Raw genomic sequence first — 17,172 nt, forward strand, 5'->3', positions numbered from 1 at the left:
TAGCTTGCCTGTCTACACATACCAGAGACAGACTGAGGCATCTAGGCCCACTATAAATACCGCCCCCCCACGACCCTGACCTGTGAGAGCAGGGACATACAGTAGTTGATGGATGGCTATGCTGGTCAAAGCAACAGTAGGACATTACAGACCACCCAACCAGCCTATACTAAGTACTACATTACATTTACGGTACTGTCTCATACACTTCTACACAGTAAAAAGAAGAGCCTGACTGGATTTTCCTTATGTTAAGATCAATGGAGAGCTACAAATGCTATTAAACGTAAATGGCACCACTACGACTGCTTGCACAGCAGCTAGCAATCCACTCCAAACTCTTCAATGCAATTACAGCAAGTCTGTTTAGACACATGCAATCCAGAACTTAATACCTCGCTCAGGCCAAGAAAAAGTCCGGCGTAATGCAAACTGCCTGAATCCCTTGTTAAACAGAGAGTGACTCCTGATGAAAGACGCTGCTGGTGGTATTGTGAATATGGCCATGTTATTATGACTTAGAGTGCAGCGTGACAATTTGCGAATGAAGAAAGATGGCACCGCTGTGTGTGCAGCCTGAGAAGACGTGTGCACGCAGAGCCGGCTGACACAAATTTTCAGCTTGTGACAGATGCTGCAAAAAAAAAAAAAAAACATCGGCTTCAAAAAGCAGGGGCCCTGCTGGTGGTTACCATGTATTCCACATATGAGCTCATCCTTCCCAGTTTGCTTCCAGCTAGGGGGCCTCTGTTGCCCTCCCCCTCTCTCTAACTTGCCATGTTTCCTGTCTGTATCCACACACACTAGATTCTGACAAAGGCAAAATTGCAGGCGGCAGCTGTTTTGTTGCAGAAAAGCTGTGGTAAATCAACTATATGCACCAGCCCTGCACCAAACGGCAAACAGACCAAGTTAGCGACTAGCTGGTGAAGCAACTACAGACCCAGATATTTCTCTTAGGAAGCTGGTAGAGACCAAAAACAGAGCTACAACAGAGTACACACTGGATTTGCCTGCCTGGTGGCCAGAAACATGACTCCAAATGATTGCTGCTGTGTCTATCTGCTGGATGTATAAATAAACCACTGTCTGCTAGCGAGGCCGCCATATCAGTTTAAGAGGTGGTAAATGTCAGCGTTGTGTTGACGGCTTGTTCTGCTTTCCTGAAGTGGCCACAAAAACACTCAAAGGAAGAGCTTGCAGAGAGTTAGGTGATACCTACTCTTGTGCCTGCGTTGGGTGTGGAGCTAGCTGAGAGAGGGCTAGCCTAGCTTAGCATCGTGTGGCTCTATCCGAAGTTAAAAAATAGACAACACAGTGTGCTAATTAGTGAGCTTGAAATGTGTTCACAGTCTTCATTTTGAATATTATAGAGAGCCAAGCTATCCGAGTCCCCCTAGTTTAAGTCTTTATGCTACGCTACGCTAACCACGGTCCATGCCTGATGCATGGACATGAGCAAGGTAGCGATCTTATCTAATTCTAAGCAAGGAAATGTGTATTTCACAAAGTGTTTTCCAAATTACAGGGTAACATCAATGCTTTTCACAGAACACACGCCCCACTCAAGTGACAGCAGACACCACGCATCTGAAAAAGTAACACCCTTTCAGCCTGCCGATGAGTCTGCTTCCTTTTTCTGTGTTTCACTTCAACAAATGTGCATCTCTGTTTGCACTGCTACGGGCAGAACAGGGATGCCAAAACCTGGATGATGTGATGAATGGTCTTCCTTGCACCCGTCCAGATGTACCGAAAGAGTGAGAGGGAAATTTATAATGTTGGACATAACTAGCTACAATTTCTTTTAAACTGCAGCTCCAGAGCAAAACACGCTCACTGCAAATTCTAAGTATGAGCACTCTGAAGAATAGATTTTCATAGCCATTATCACACTGAAGCACTTTTCCTCATTCTTCTGCTTTTATCATCCTGTTATGGCTTGTGAGACGTGTTGATACTGTTTTTCAGTCCTCGCTGCAAACCGTGTGCCCACAGGGACAATAAACATCCACTGAAGTGAATTGTTACATTTAAGTAAAATCATTAATTAAAGGATTTCTGACTGTATGAATAATGTATCAGTATCAATTAGGATTGCAAGAAAAGACGAGAGTCAAAAGATGAAACGCACCCTTCCTCTCACTGTCTCCCACCTACCTCCCCTTTCTTACTCCCCACAGTGAAAGACTTACAGGGGAACAAAGAGGTAGTTTGTGGGTGCAAAAAGCTTTCCTGTGGTTTACACTTTACCCCTGCGGTTATTTTGAGCATCTGTGTGCTTGCAACAGTGGTGAGAGCATATTAATGTTTTCAGCAGTACTGAGGGTGCACTTATTAAAGACAGTGTGAACGACTGCTCATTTTGGAGTGTTTTTCTGAATTGCCAACAAAAGCAAAATGTGTTTTTGACTGAAAATATCCTCTAGACCAAATGTACACACTGTAGAGCCAAAAAGAAAACGGAAGTTAGACCCAAGTAGAGGTCAAAATATCCACTGAACTATTGTTACTTTGAAGACATTTTCCCATTCATCAGCAATATTGCCCTACAGGAAATCCTCAGCATTTGTCCTGTAGCGATGCCCCTCCACCTACTACTGAAAGACAATTTCACGTCCTGGTGTGATGACATACTGTTTACACCTACTGAGGCCTCCTGTCTACAAATATGAGCCAAGAATTTTGCCAAAATACTATTTCCAAAGTCAAATATGACGCTCGTTGAGCTACTTTGCTTGGCTCGCTACGATCATAACCCAGGCCTGGAAAAGTGGCAGAAAACAGACGGCTAGATGGATGGATGGACATTTTCCCCATTCCCCTAATCAGTTCTGTCTGGTTCTGTCTTTTCTATGTTGAAGTAGGTCACAGCACCAGAAACAAGCTGCTCTTTGTCCCCCTCCGGCAGGACAAGGACAGAGGGAAGAGGATGGAGATGAGGGCTTGTGAGGTCGGCAAAGCAGGCCAAATCATTCCACTGGAAAACAGTCAGCTCGGTGAGGGCGCCAGAACCCTTCTGTGTGTGTGTGTGTGTGTAAACTCTTGTTAAGCTCACACCCCTATAAACCTGTGGAGTAGTAATCCTGACCTAAGCATCACTGATGCTGCCATTAACCCGAGCGGGGTCTAGATCAGCCTTCTTGAATGATCCTCTTTAACAAGCCAGATGCTGATTGTAAATCCAACTAAAGCACAAGCAATCTGAAACACACACACACACTCATGCTCACTTTTGCTCACATGCGCACACTCACTTGTTCTCCACCCCCTCCGACTTCCCAATGCATCAAAGGCCTTCATTGTGGTGGCTTTATATCCCAAATAGGGCAGTAGCAGCAGTGTGTTAGTGACTATTTAAACCTGCGCCAAGGCCAGAGGAAACAGCGATGTTATCTAAGCCTGCTGCCATACCAACCCCACAACCTCTTAGAAAAATGACATTTAGAAGCCAATTAGAGGGAAGCCTAAAAATACCATGCAGGTGTATTGAAAAGGCCATCTGACACTGTAAGAGCGCCGTTTCGTATGACAAATATGCATTCATTGGACCGGAGCCCGTTTAACATTTTCAAACACTGTGGCTGATTCCTGTCTGTGCTACCATTCACACTTCGCAATCACTGTGGCATCTCCATGCAAAACTGTTCGACCAGCTGTTTTCTTTTTACAGCTCGCATCAGAGAATCAGCAGCGTCGCATCATCCGAGCTGTCAGTCACTGTCAGACTGAGTGCTGGGATGAGGATCTCACAAAGTCAGGAGGGAACTCAATTCATCAGAGCACAGCAGGGTGGTGGGAGGCTGCTTTAGGCATATATGCATATTGTATACACCCTGTACACGACACAAAATGTGTTGCGACTGCACCTTATTTTCTCCGCATTTTGCTCCATTTCTCCAGTGACAACATGCTACATCAAGCTAATGAGCTGTTCTGGGTCTCTGGAAACCAAACGGAAACCAGCGAAAACAACAAGAAAGAAAAGTCCAGATTTAATAAGACCAAAAGCAAACCAGTTCCTTCTGCTCGCATCAAGGAAGTCGCCAAAAATAGGACAGGATGAGGCATGTCCACAAGTTAGTGTGACTAACATGATGCCTGCAACCTATAGTGGACTATTCTGTTGGTTAGCAGCAGAGAATCCTCCTGACTGCCATCAGAACAGAGAGGTCACTGAGGACACTTCCTGTCATGACACATGTGTCTAGCTGGACAAGAAGCTGGCCAATAAAAGGGCTCAGCTGACAAAAAGCAGGGCAGAGGAACATGACTGGCACATGCAGTATACTGGTCTATAGTTACAGATACACAGATGCTAACAACAGCATGATTTTTGCTTGAATCCCAATGAGTTTAAATATGTGTATTGGCTTGAAGGCGTTATCCAGTAATTCACATTTTTTTACCAGGACAATATGTTTAAGTCCGACATGTTTCAGTCTCTCTGGTCATGATATTCGGTGGAAATAACTCCCTTCCCTTTTGATGAATGTATAGGCTATGGGCTAGCCCAGTAGGCAATGAAGACAATCACTATTACTTCTGTTTCATTGTTGCTTCACTCTGATAAACCGCGTCTGATTAAATGCCGTAGCCTGCCTAACCACAGGAACAGCAAACAGCGACAAGCCAGAGAGATCAGACACGGTCAAACAAGCAAGACTTCACAAGTGTTTTCTGAAACCACGCAGGTCCAGTGACAATGATGACACTGAGTCTGAGATACAGACTGAAGTCATGGAGACCGCTGATGCTCCACCTGCCAAAAATGACGAGCGTTCAGACCTGAATGGACAAGGCACGTTCCCCTGGTTGAGGTGTGCCGTTATAGAAGGAGAAGAAAAATGCTTTGTTCGCACTGCAAAAAATCGGGGATGAAGAGAGGAGCAACAAACACGACACACTGCTCTCACTGATAATAGACAACATAAAGATAATATTTGACCGGAATTTCTCCCGTTTGTCTGGGAGATTGAAATCTTCCAGGGCACAACACGGACCGGCACCAATTTCTTTCTTCGGAAACCCTGTTGAAGGTCTATTTCCACATAAACCACGGTTCCAGAAGCAGTAGCAGTTCAGATATCGACCCCGCAGGCTGTTGTTCTGGTGCGCTGGGCCCAAGAGAGACGACATGACGGTTGGCTGAGTGTAGAGCTGTCGCTGCTTAGTCAGCTTCCCCTTCAGAGCTGTCTGTCCACACCAGCAGTCTGTGATCAGGAGCGTGGATGTGTGTGTGTGTGTGTGTGTGTGTGTGTGTGTGTGTGTGTGTGTGTGTGTGTGTGTGTGTGTGTGTGTGTGAGTGAGTGTTTTGTTTGTGTGCACACACCATATGTTTCAAAGCCCTGCAGCATTCATTCATTTCATTTTAAAGACAAACAGATGGACAAACGCTGGAGGAGATACAGGGGATTCTCTCAAGCCTTCAGATGCTACATTGATTCTGTGTGTGATTTATATGCATGCGTCACACACAAGAGACTTATCATCAAGTGTAGGCTTGCCCCGCGTTGCATTAAGCCCAGGGTTGCTGCAGATGCAATCTGCAGCAACGACTTGCCAGGTTTTTGAGCTCGAGTGAACAGGAAGTTAACTGGAGGGGGATTTTTGAAAATGGGAATTTCCAAGTTCAGACTGGCTTTACACTTAAAAGAGTATTCCAGTGATTTAGTGTTACATTTCCATCAAGTTTGCAGACTTGTAAGAGACAGATTCAAAAAACGAATAGTCGTAAATTGAAGCAGCAGACACAGAGATATCGCAGCTGGGAATGACGTCACATCCGAGTTGACTGCGATCCAATACAACAAGTCAGGAAACCCAGGAAACCCTCCAGGAAAACAAATATGAGTCCAATATGAAGGTGTGTTCACTTTTCACTGTATCGCATTGTGTAAAAAACGTTTAGACTGCGTTTAAATGGGTCATCCCGTAAACAGTGCAGGGAGCAGCCATCTTGGATTTTGAGGACTTCCAACTTTCTCATTCTGAAATCCACCGTCAGGAGGCATCCAGTTGAAATTTTGACTTCCCAGTTCAAATGGAACGCACTATTATTCCCGTCAAGCACCAAAAGCACCAAAAACACTTGATCCTATATTTCCATAATGCAACTCAACAGCATCTTTTGTTAGAACCACGTCTAGTTAAGGTAAGTCTGTAATTAAGGCTTTCTGTTATAAATGTGTAGACTTCAAGTCCCAGTCCAGACACTCATGTCCAAACTATTCCATAAAGGGCCGTGTGACTGCAGGTTTTTGTTCCAACCAATCAAGAGGTCACCTAATTATCAGCTGAAGACTGATCAGCTGATTAAATGAGTCCAGCCTGGTGTGCTCCTCCTTGGTTGGAATGAAAACCTGCAGCCACACGGCCCTTTGTGGAATATTTTGGACATGCCTGCTTTAAAGGCACAGTTCAACATTTGGTAAATACGCTTTATTCGCTTGCATGACGAGGGGGGCGATACCACCGTCTGTATGATAAATAGGTAGCTGGAGCCAGTAGCTGCCTAGCATAGCTTAGCATAAAGACTGGAAACAGGGTGGCCTGGAAATCTACCCACAAGCATCTCTAAAGATGACTGATTAATAAGTTACATCTTGTATGTTTCATCTGTACAGAACCTAAAGTGTAAAGACAACATGTTGTAGTTTGATGGGGACATAAAACAAGACCGCAAATAGGCATATTTCCAAAATATCAAGCTACTGATCTAAAGTGTCTTTCTATGAAAGATCATGGTGAACAAACATTTTTTGGTTCATATAATGAAATTGGAAAGATTATACATTTTACAGAATTACTTCATACTTTCCAAAGAGATTTCTTTTTGCTTTTTACAATGTAGACACTGTAGAGTTGATCCATCGCTGCATCACAATTCAAATAAAGGAGAAGGTGAAAACAGCAGTGACTGACAAGGCAGTACTGTTTGTAAGCTAAGAGGAAATGAGATTCTCGTACAAACTGCTTCCCTGATAAGAAAAGATACCACTGAGGAATAAATTATATCTGTGTCACGGTCTAATACTGAGTATGTAGAGGAAATTCAAATGTCCACATGTGGGCTGTCTGACGTTTCTTCTCGTATGAAAAACAATGAACCAACCTAAATTTAGACCTGCTTGAGTATCTGGGCTACATCAGATCTCATTTACAGTTAGTAAAGAACTACTTCGCCCACGCCCACTCCATGAGTGACATTTCCAACGCTGCAGCTGCTGTGCTGACAACACTCATGGGAATCACTTCACGTCAAATGATGCCACTAAGGCGAGAGTAAAACAAATCAGTGAACAGTTACTGTATTTGCAGAGATGGAGGAGAAATACTGGAAAGGTGCTGCGGCTCAAAGTCGGTGAAAGGAAGTAACTTTGGAGGCTATTTGACATTCATGTCTTGTTGGTGCAGGCCCAGAGCAGTGAAGCAGGGAGCAACGCTTGGCAGCGCTGATAGCTGAGGAGGGGAGGTCAATGAAAGTTTGCCTCAGAACATGCCACAGCATCTAAACTGCAAAGACTGCATAAATAAAATGAGACACAAGTGGTATAAATCCATGTCGAAGCGTAGTAAAACAAAGCTTCCAGTACTGACTTTCATTACTGACCGGAGTTAAAAACCTGATGATTGGCAGCGATCGAGCATCACAGTCTGCCTTCACCCGAGTCTTCCTAAAGGCTAATCTGCTCTCCTGCAAACTCAGCCAGCTTTAAACTGTCAATAGATTGCAGCCAGCAGCTTCTTACGTGGTTCACCACAGGAATGGTGGGGAGTGGGGAGAGAGAGGGTGGAGCAGTGCAGTGTTTAAGGAGGATAAATTTTGGCTGTGGCCCAATCCCTGCATGTGGGCCTGATCCACCCCGACGCCCTGCCTGCGAGCAGCGCTAGTCTGCTGCGATGGCTGGTGTCGAGGGAAGCGTGAGGATATAGCAAATTGAGTGTGTGCGCATGTGCGGATCGCGGCAAAGACCCTTCTCGGGAGAAAGCGAAGCTGCCGGTCAGATGTCCTGGGGTCGGGGCAATATGGGAACAGGGACTGTTCAAAGCAACAATAAAAGTAAGGGAAAGGTGAAAGCGGAGATAACTGCTGGTTGGTGGAGGGTTTCTGGGTGCTGGGGGCTCAGCACTTGAGAGGAAGGACTCCTCTGCTAAAAATACATGTAGGTTGCGTTGTCCTCTCCGAGGTCTGAGGTGGACGACTCCCTGCGCTGCCTCACATCAGCTCTTTGGGAGGAGCTTCTCCAGAATCACCACTGCATTTAAACCAATTTAAGACTTCGACACTTTCAATTTCTGCAAACACATGGAGATACAATTTCCCTCTGTGCCTCCCCTCCCAGCACCATCCATAATGACAGGACAGGGGAGCATCTGCAGCCTGCATCTTTCTGAAGTTTGTGTGCCACATTTTTACAGGTCTCTGCTAAATCGATGACAGAATTTACAACCCTGTGACATGGTAATTACTCTGGGTTGTGCAACACTCTTATTTTAAGCAGCTACTTTAAGGAAAGCCCTTCACCCATGTAAGCCGAGACGGTATCCATAAATATTGACTGGATATAGAATGACCGATATTCTTGGTACAGTCTCACTCTCACCACCGAGATGTCAAACAGAGAGCTGGGTTTTGGCTCAAAATAGACAAATCCAGGTGTCTTGCTGTGGAGCCAACGTAATGGCAGCGAGTAAGAAAACACTCAAACGGCTTTTTTGAACATAACGTTCAGTATGTATGAAAACAGAGCCAGTCTGAATAGTCTTGTCCCGCCTGGAATGAGAATGATATGTTAACACGCAGCAGAACAGAGCCGAGCCTCTTGTCTGACAGCCAGTCCACCTGCAGCTAACAGAGACCAGGCGGTGATACTTTTTGGACAGCTTTTGCAAGACATTTATCATCTCTGGCTTTCTGAATACATTCGGGCTGTGTTTTTAGCATCCAATGAACTCGACTCCTTTGATGCATCACACGGATGTCCTGCTAAACTTAACTTTACAGTTGCCAGGGTGAACTCAAAGCCTCGGAAACACAAACTGCACAGTCAGTGGTTGCAAATGAATGCATAAAGCCCTGATCCAGTTGTACGAGTAGTGTTAAATGAAAGGTTTCCCTCTGGATCTACACGACTGAAACAAACTTCAGATCCCACAAGGTTTGCAGCAGTCTTATCATAGCCACCACATGCAATGCTAAGCTAAAACAAAGAAAAGAGTGGTTGGCTGGCTTGTTAGCAAGTAATTAAACTACTTAAATACCAGCAAAAGAGGATGCACAGAGTAAGCTGCAGAACCAGGTTCTTGTGCGCATCAAGAACACTGTGCTGAGTTCTGCAAGCCCTCCCTGTCACCACAAGCTGCCCTCAGGCATTACATTTTCTGCTGTCACCAAGTGTGCCATAATTCACTGAGTTAAGCTCATCTGTACAGTCAGAAGAACAGCACAGCTCTTCTGATTTCATCTGCAACTGTGTATGTGGGCAAATACGAGCCCGGTGTGACAATCAGTGCATGGGGGCTTTAAATGGGCTGCAGAGGTTCTGATAATTCAACAAATAGACTCAGTCTTTCATTAAAGGTTGTTTTTGTCAGTTATGTAATCCTGACAATCACCAGGAGGGGTCCGATAGTGTCTCGTCAAATGTCAGATGAAATTGGTGGTTGGTGGTTAAATGTAAACATATTTTTCTGGCAATTTTAAGTATGAAAAAGTTGCAGGAACCCCGGAGCAGCTACCATGTCTAGTTCAGTGATGTGGAGGAATTGTGAGGTGGAACTCGCCCGCAAACACCGCCTGTGCCCCGGTCAGAGCTCCGCGTCCTCTCAAAGGCGGTTTTTACTTCACAAAAAACAGCTGATACACACTTCATTAGGCTAATTATCGCAACGAGCCTCGTGCCAGTGATTCCCGGAGTCAGCACGCGGGGCCTTTCTGGGCATGTAAGCTCGCGCGGGGCTCAGCTGAACCTGTACCTTACCTGAACATACTGCTGACCCAGACAAACAACTGTAGGTAACAACCTCGTGAAAAACCTCCGCTTGGTTGAATATGCCCCCGACGTTAATGGCAGCCCTCACTGCAGCCGTGTGTTAGCGCTAACAGCGCGCACACAGGCACACGCGCGCTGTGTAAATGTTGCGTTCACGGCGAGCGAACTTACCTAAATCATCCATGTTGGCCGGAAATCGTTCCAATGCCGAGAACCGGACCGGTCGTCCTCAGTCGATCGCAGCGGGACTGTAAGCAGCCGATTCCACTCCCAGTCGCCAAACCTCCGCTCACAGATCTCTCTCGCTGAGCGCAGTGAAGTTTTCAAGTTCCCCTGCAGGCCGACGAGCCTCGAACACACTCACAAACACACACACGCACACACATACACACACATAGCCCGCTGCCCCCCTGGAGTCTCCAGCAGTCCACATCCAGCCCCCTGCCGGCCCACCAGCCCCTCCGCACAGGGACCAGCGACATCTAGCGACAGAGAGCGCTACTGAACACAGGGGTGTAGTTAGCCTCAGCGGCGTGATGCACATGAGGAAGATTATATGTAAACGTCCTTATCACAGCATTAATGTGCAGGTAAACTGTTGATGACAGTCTTCAAAGCTTTTCTCACTTCGCAACACTGTTTTTACATCACCAACATTATCCTCCCGTCCTTAATGGCGATTTCAGCTGCGCAACTGGACTCTTTATTTCCACACATACATGCACCAATATTTACACAATGCATTTATATGGTCTAACGAATTATAATGTACATCATTTGTGTTTAAAATATCCATAGCCTTCAAATAAATGTACTTTTTATGAGATTTTATTTATTTCATTCAATTAATTCCTTATCTACTGTATGTTAGCCTCCTGGTCATCACTAAAGTCTTATATTTTATCTTGTTGCTGCTAGTTAAGATTATTTGATGGTGCCCACATCAAGTTCAGGCCGTGTGGACAGGCTGTGTCCACACACAGCTTTCATGAGTCTACACTGAGTTGCTGAATTGCACGTGTTAGTAAAATGATGTAAAGGTGCAGTTTCTAGTAAAACTATTGTATGATTTGGTTGATGATGTTCCACTTGGTGATGAAGAACCCTTTCTAAGCTCCTCTGATGAACACTGACCTCTAATCCAACCCCCCTGCAGGACCAGACCCTGGGATGGGATGATCATGGCCCAGCTCCAGCGCCTGGGCTGAGTGAGGCCAGAGAGGCCGTGCGCCATCATGATGGTGTTATCCTCTCATTAGTATTGTCACAACAGGCACAGCAACACTCTGCTAAACAACTCTTGAGGAAGTCTGTCAACCCTGCTGATCACCAAGTGGAGCACAGATACAAAATGTGCAAATAAACAAACAAACAAGTGAACAAACAAACAAAAAACATTTCTCCAAATAAACGCAAGTGATGCTGTTACAGGTATATGAACTCTTTATGCAGAGTATTACAGGACTCAATGACATTTTTCTTCCTCTTTCGCTTCTTATTTTCACAGAGGCCCGCTCAAGGCTCTTTGTTTACCCGTTGCCATGGTGAAAATAATGGCGCTCACCATAGCAACGGTGCAGGTTGGTCCCGCAATAATGACCGTTAACAGGTGGTATAGTGATGGGGCCAGTCCTGCAGACACCATCCACTTCAAGAAGGGAGCTTCCCTCTTGTGTGGCCCTCCTCCAGCATCCCTGTGCAGGGAGTCTGGGAGCTTTTCCTCAGCCTCCTGAGGGGTCTGTCTGGTTCCTGCCATTAAACAGCATACAGGCAGACGTGTAGCACATGTCTGTCTCCAGCCCTCCATTGGAGGTTTTGATTTAGGGGTTTGCTAAAGTGTTAGACAAACTGTGAACAAATGAAACATGTAGTCTATTCAAGTTGTTTGAATGTATTCAAGGACAAACAACTGGCCATGAATATTGTGCTGCAGGTGATATTTGGTTGGTAGTGGCCATGATCTCTGGAGACAACCTAAATCCTGTCCTGAGGTTTTCAGGCCTTGGTTCAAGGAGAGCTTGGAGCAGACTCACAGCCTGTGATATGGACATTTTAAATGTATTCTGTTGCCATAGTGCCATCTATAGGTGAAATGACATAATCATAATTTTGTAGGATTACCTGGAGTTGCACCTGTTCTTTAAATGTGCTAATTTTTGCACATTTAACAGCTGCTGTAACTTGAATGATGCCAAACAACAACACTTTGCCATAAAAATATTTAATGTACCAATGTTTTCTATTTTCTGCAGGAGGAGCAACTGCAAAGAAATGTTAAATAGTTTTGGCTAAAAAAAATGCTCTTCTCCTGTCCTGGTTCAGGCGAAACAACTGAGAAATGAAAGTTGACCCAATAGCTGAGATCAGAGGAAAGTACAGACACAGAACTTCAGCTGACTGTGCCCTGGGAGGATAGTACTGAGGAGGACGAGGACAAGAGCGCAAGTTGGAAAATATCAGCCCCTCATCCTTGAGAGCCAGCAGAGGGGATGAACCTCCCGGTCGTAGCCTGGTTACAGGGGGGCTTCCCTGTGTAGCCACTGTAGAGAGCGTTGGCAGTCCTCAGGGTCAGGGGTCCAGCCCACATGAAATTGGTCAGAGACATCACCAGAAGGGTGGCTGTGCACATGAAAACCTTTGACATTTATGGCCTTAAAATGGCTGTAGATTGAAATATAAAGGGCAAGAAATGGGCTTTTGCTTTCCCCCGCACAAATAGATATTACTATATATGTTTCTTAATGGTGGATATGGACTAAATGCCACTTAGGAAGTGTATTAAATCTCAATAGAAACGTCTGTGAGAGAGCTTTAATTGCAACCTCAGCACACTGTAAAATGCTTCTCCTGATCAATGATTGGTGTAATATTCCTATAATAATCCCACAGGGATGCACAGTGTGTGGTGCTCAGCAGTGACATATAGTGACTTTATTGTGGTTTTATGCATTTTATGCAATTTAAACACGACTTCTGTTGAAGCGATCATTTTTATCTTTTTTATCTTGCTGTGTGATGACTTATAGGTTTGCTTTAGAGGAATTACTTGAGATTTAAGACTTATTGGGCCTGTAGAATTTATTTTTTCATAAGGTCATGTTGTGGATACCATGAGCTCTGCGGTTGTTGTTGAACATTTTGGATGCCCATTTGATTTATTTCATCTTTCAGTTTCCTCTATGGCCGCTAGGGGGTGGTCACGTGCAAATTTATACAGACTTTCAGATACAGGGAGAGTCAGCCTGAAGGGCTGTCCACTTTTATTCCAATGCCGAAATGTTTAAGAAGTATTTGGCTGTGAAATATTGATCTTTAAGGCATATCTGAATATATTGCATTACATATAACATTGATATCATGTTCCTGGCACTTCAGGAGAAAAATAAACACAGAAACATTTAGAATAAATGCATATGTTTCAAACTGTTTGACTGGTATAATCCATAAAGAGATTTCCTCCCAGACAGCTCTAATTAGGATTTTACTCTTGCTTCATATTGTTATTTGCCAAACTACTTACGTGTGGAGTCAATATTGCACTAAATCTTGTCTTATCTTTAGATTAAAATGGCAACAGACACTTAAAAGGAGCAATACAGCAACCTGCAGGAGGAAAATGACAAACATAAGTAGCTCATCTGTCAGCAGAAGAATCCTTTGGCCTCTCTGGATAGGGACTAGACGGACATATAACCTGCTATACTCTGAAACTTGGGCCACTAAGGGGTCTTGCATGAAGATCAACCGTTTTAACTCAGTCAGTGTCCTGTTGCATCTTAGGTTACCTTTCACTCTGTTTTTGTTTAGATATGATCTAGATATGTGATATGTATATGCTACCCCACACAAGGAGAAGAAGTCAGAAGTTTTAGCCTCAGTGTTAAAATTGTTAAAGGTTTCTTCACTGAAACACACACAAAGCAGGAAACATATCCACATCTGAGACGACAAACCAGGTACTACAGTTAGTAATGCTAACAGAACTACACCATCTTCATCATAACTGCTGGAGGCAAGGGAGTGCATGAAGGTGGAGGCAGTTCAGTTCACCAGGAGACAGATGGAGCTGCAGACTGCCATCAACCATGACACCACACTGCACACATTCATGCAGAGGAAGCTCCAGGAAAGGATTCCTTTGGGAGATGATGAAGGCCCCAAGAAGAGACGTATAATATTCCATAAGGAATCATGTCTAATCACTGCTCATTAGAGAACAGCATCTTCATCAAGGCTTAAACACACCTCGTCTCCACCTTTATCCCAAACAGACGTCATCAGACTTGTTCACACTCGGTGAACTTTATCTCACAGTAACAGAGAACCAGCAGCAGCATCAGAGCAGAGTTACGAGGCTGGAGCAGCGTTTAAAACATACTGTAATAAATGGCTTATTTTCTGTTGTACTGTTTGCTAATGTCTGTAACTAACTATGAATATAATTACTCATAATTATCCTCTAATGCTAGGCGGCTCCCAAGAAATAAACTCGGATCCAAGCTGTTTCCTAGCAACACGTTTTCAGGTGCAGACCTTGTATCTCCATGATCTCAGCTCTTATGGGACGAAAAACAGGTTTGTTTCCAAATGAAAATGATTTTTCGACATCATCCAGCCCACTTCCAGGGGTTATACTGTATGGGCTAAGGAGTGCAGAGAACTTTCTCAAGCCATGGATTAATCTACAAACCTGAAAAATCACCACATATGAAGACGGCTGAAGCAGCAGCAACATGTGCAGGCAGACATCCTCAGTCTTTCACTTATGAAAGTATGTCAGGTGGAAACCCCGCTCTGACTGTACATTTATGTACTCTCTCTGCTCCAGGTATCCTTGAGGAGAGTATTGGCAGAGTTTTATATCAAAGATCAGTTCTAATCTCACACTGAGACAGTCTGTGTTGCACCTGACACAGCCGTTTGCTGCTGGACGTGCAGTCTGTTTGTGGCTGTAAACAAACGCCTGCTGCAGGTGGAGACGAGGTTAATGGAAAACCAAAGCAACGAGTGAAACGCTTTGGCAGAGCTGAGAGGAAGAGTTGGGTGACAATTCTCTGTGGGTTTGTCACAACGAATGATGGATTTCACACTGCACATGCAGTGGCATGCAGAGGTTTGGAGACACGTTACTGTGAGTAGCTAAGAGAGTAAAAGATGACCTGATTTACAAATGGCATAAAGTTTAAGATGACATATTTCTTTAATATTTTAAGCAAGATTCCTTTTTTTCATTTTCATCATTTACAGTTTTAAAATAACAAAAAGCAAAAGTTTGGGCCCCTGCATGGTCAGTACTTAATAAGGCCTCCTTTGACAGCTACCCTAGCTTTTTGTAGCAAGATAAGACTCTTTCAGTTCTTGTTTGGGGGTCTTTCACCCATTCTTCCTGCAAAAGGCTCCTAGTTCTGTGAGATTCTCGGGTCTTCTTGCACGCACTGTACTTTTGAGGTCTGATGATGCTTAGGTCGGGGGACTTCGAGGCCCATGGAACGGCCCTCAGCATTGTGGATTTTGAGGTGTGTTTAAGATTGTCACCCTGTTGTAGAAGCCATCCTCCTCCTCTTTAGCTGTTTTACAGATGGTGTGACGCTTGACTGCAGAGTTTGCTGGTATTTAATTGAATCCACTCTTCCCTCTACCACTGAAATGTTCCCTGTGCCGCTGACTGCAACACAAGTCCAAAGCATGATGGATCCACCCCTGTGCTTGACAGTTGGAGAGGTGCTCTATTCATGAAACTCTGCTCCCTTTGACCTCCAAACACACCTCGGTCATTACAGCCACAAAGTTCTGTTTTAACTTCATCAGTCCACAGGATGCTGAGTTTTGTGGTGAGGATGCACGAATCTTCTTCCATGAAGCTCAGATTTGCGCTGGTGTTGCTGCACAGTCGAACAGCACGCCACTGCGTCAGAGTCTGCTGACTCGAGCCGGTTTTGTCCTTCCAACAATACATCGAGCAGATCGCTTTGAAAGTTTGAAAGTGTCTTCTCAGAGCCTTCTCCTGCTTTGTGGGCATCAATTATTTTCATTTTCAGCGTGCTAGGCAGCCGCTGAGAGAAGCCCAGGGCTGCTGATTGTTGGGACAAGGTTTGAGGGGTCACAGTATTTATAAAGCCTTGAAATGTGCATCCCCTGGCCTTTCCTGACAAGGACTGTGATCAAGCCAAAGCACTAACAAGCTGCTTAAGATCAGAGACTTTGGCAAAAGTTATCTGAGAGCTCAAATCTCTTGGGGTGATCAAACATTTGCACATCATTTTCTTTCCTTCACTCTAAAATTGTACAAATCAAAAATGATCCACTATTCTTGGTTAAAATGTTGAAGAGCATGTTTAGTTTGTATCTTGATGCCTTTTGGGGATCAGCTCATCTTCTACTCACTGAACTATTCACAGTAACACAAATTGTGGCCAGAGGTGCCATTCACTATTGATATAAAAATACTGATTTGTGCAGCTTCAACGCACAACTACGGTTAAAGGGACAATGTGCTATTTCTCCCCGCAGTCTGTTCCTAGAGACTGTTTAAACACGACGTGTGATGTGAGGTCAGATATCGGAGTTGATCCGAGCACTTATCCCTCGTCATTCCCTCCTCTCCAGAATGCAACACTTAAGTCTGGGGTTGACAAGCCGGCTCCCCGCCTGTCCCGGACCCTCCAGCTGGAACAACCAGGGGTTTTATCACCCCGCCAAGGTCTGACAAGTGGGGTAGGCGAGGGTGGTGGGGATCACTTAGTGGTATGCTATTGTGTGCCTGTCGCCCAAACTCCACAGGATAGCATTACCCTCCTCACATCATCACAGCACTAAAATAACAACAGGGCTTTGTCTCACTAAACTCCTCCCTTTCAGTAGCCAAACAGCTTAATGTGCACACACACATCCCACTTTGTGATACGCATGCAAATACACACAGGCACACACACACACACAAACAATTCTCAGGATAGCTGAGGACCACCAACTGCCCATCCTCTGTGGTCAACACACACACATTCACTCCCTAACATGGCATGAAAAGACTAGCTGGTGTAGCCATGTTTTCAAGCAGCGATTTGATTATCCTATCAACAGATGAGCACCACTCTCAGAAATACAACCTTGTTTCTTTCCCCCCCGCACCATCTAGATAAAATGTTTAAAAAAATCAGAATGAGAAGCTGGCTTCTGT

General features: G+C 44.7%; 1 protein-coding gene across 2 annotated transcripts in view; it reads right to left on the reverse strand.

The window, feature by feature from the left end:
* Positions 1–10,394, reverse strand: part of LOC121614838 (paxillin-like) — a 28,239-nt gene extending 17,845 nt beyond the window's left edge. Inside the window, exon 1 of one of the 2 annotated variants that reach the window (XM_041948928.1) lies at positions 10,167–10,394. In XM_041948928.1, coding sequence (XP_041804862.1) covers positions 10,167–10,179 — 13 coding nt within the window. In that variant the 5' untranslated portion in view covers positions 10,180–10,394. Of the gene's footprint in view, positions 1–9,983; positions 10,050–10,166 lie in introns of those variants that run through there. The other variant, XM_041948936.1, reaches the window with a different exon arrangement.
* Between the last annotated feature and the right edge of the window lie 6,778 nt (positions 10,395–17,172).

Source organism: Chelmon rostratus, chromosome 2 (assembly GCF_017976325.1).
Source record: "Chelmon rostratus isolate fCheRos1 chromosome 2, fCheRos1.pri, whole genome shotgun sequence".
Taxonomy (NCBI): domain Eukaryota; kingdom Metazoa; phylum Chordata; class Actinopteri; order Chaetodontiformes; family Chaetodontidae; genus Chelmon; species Chelmon rostratus.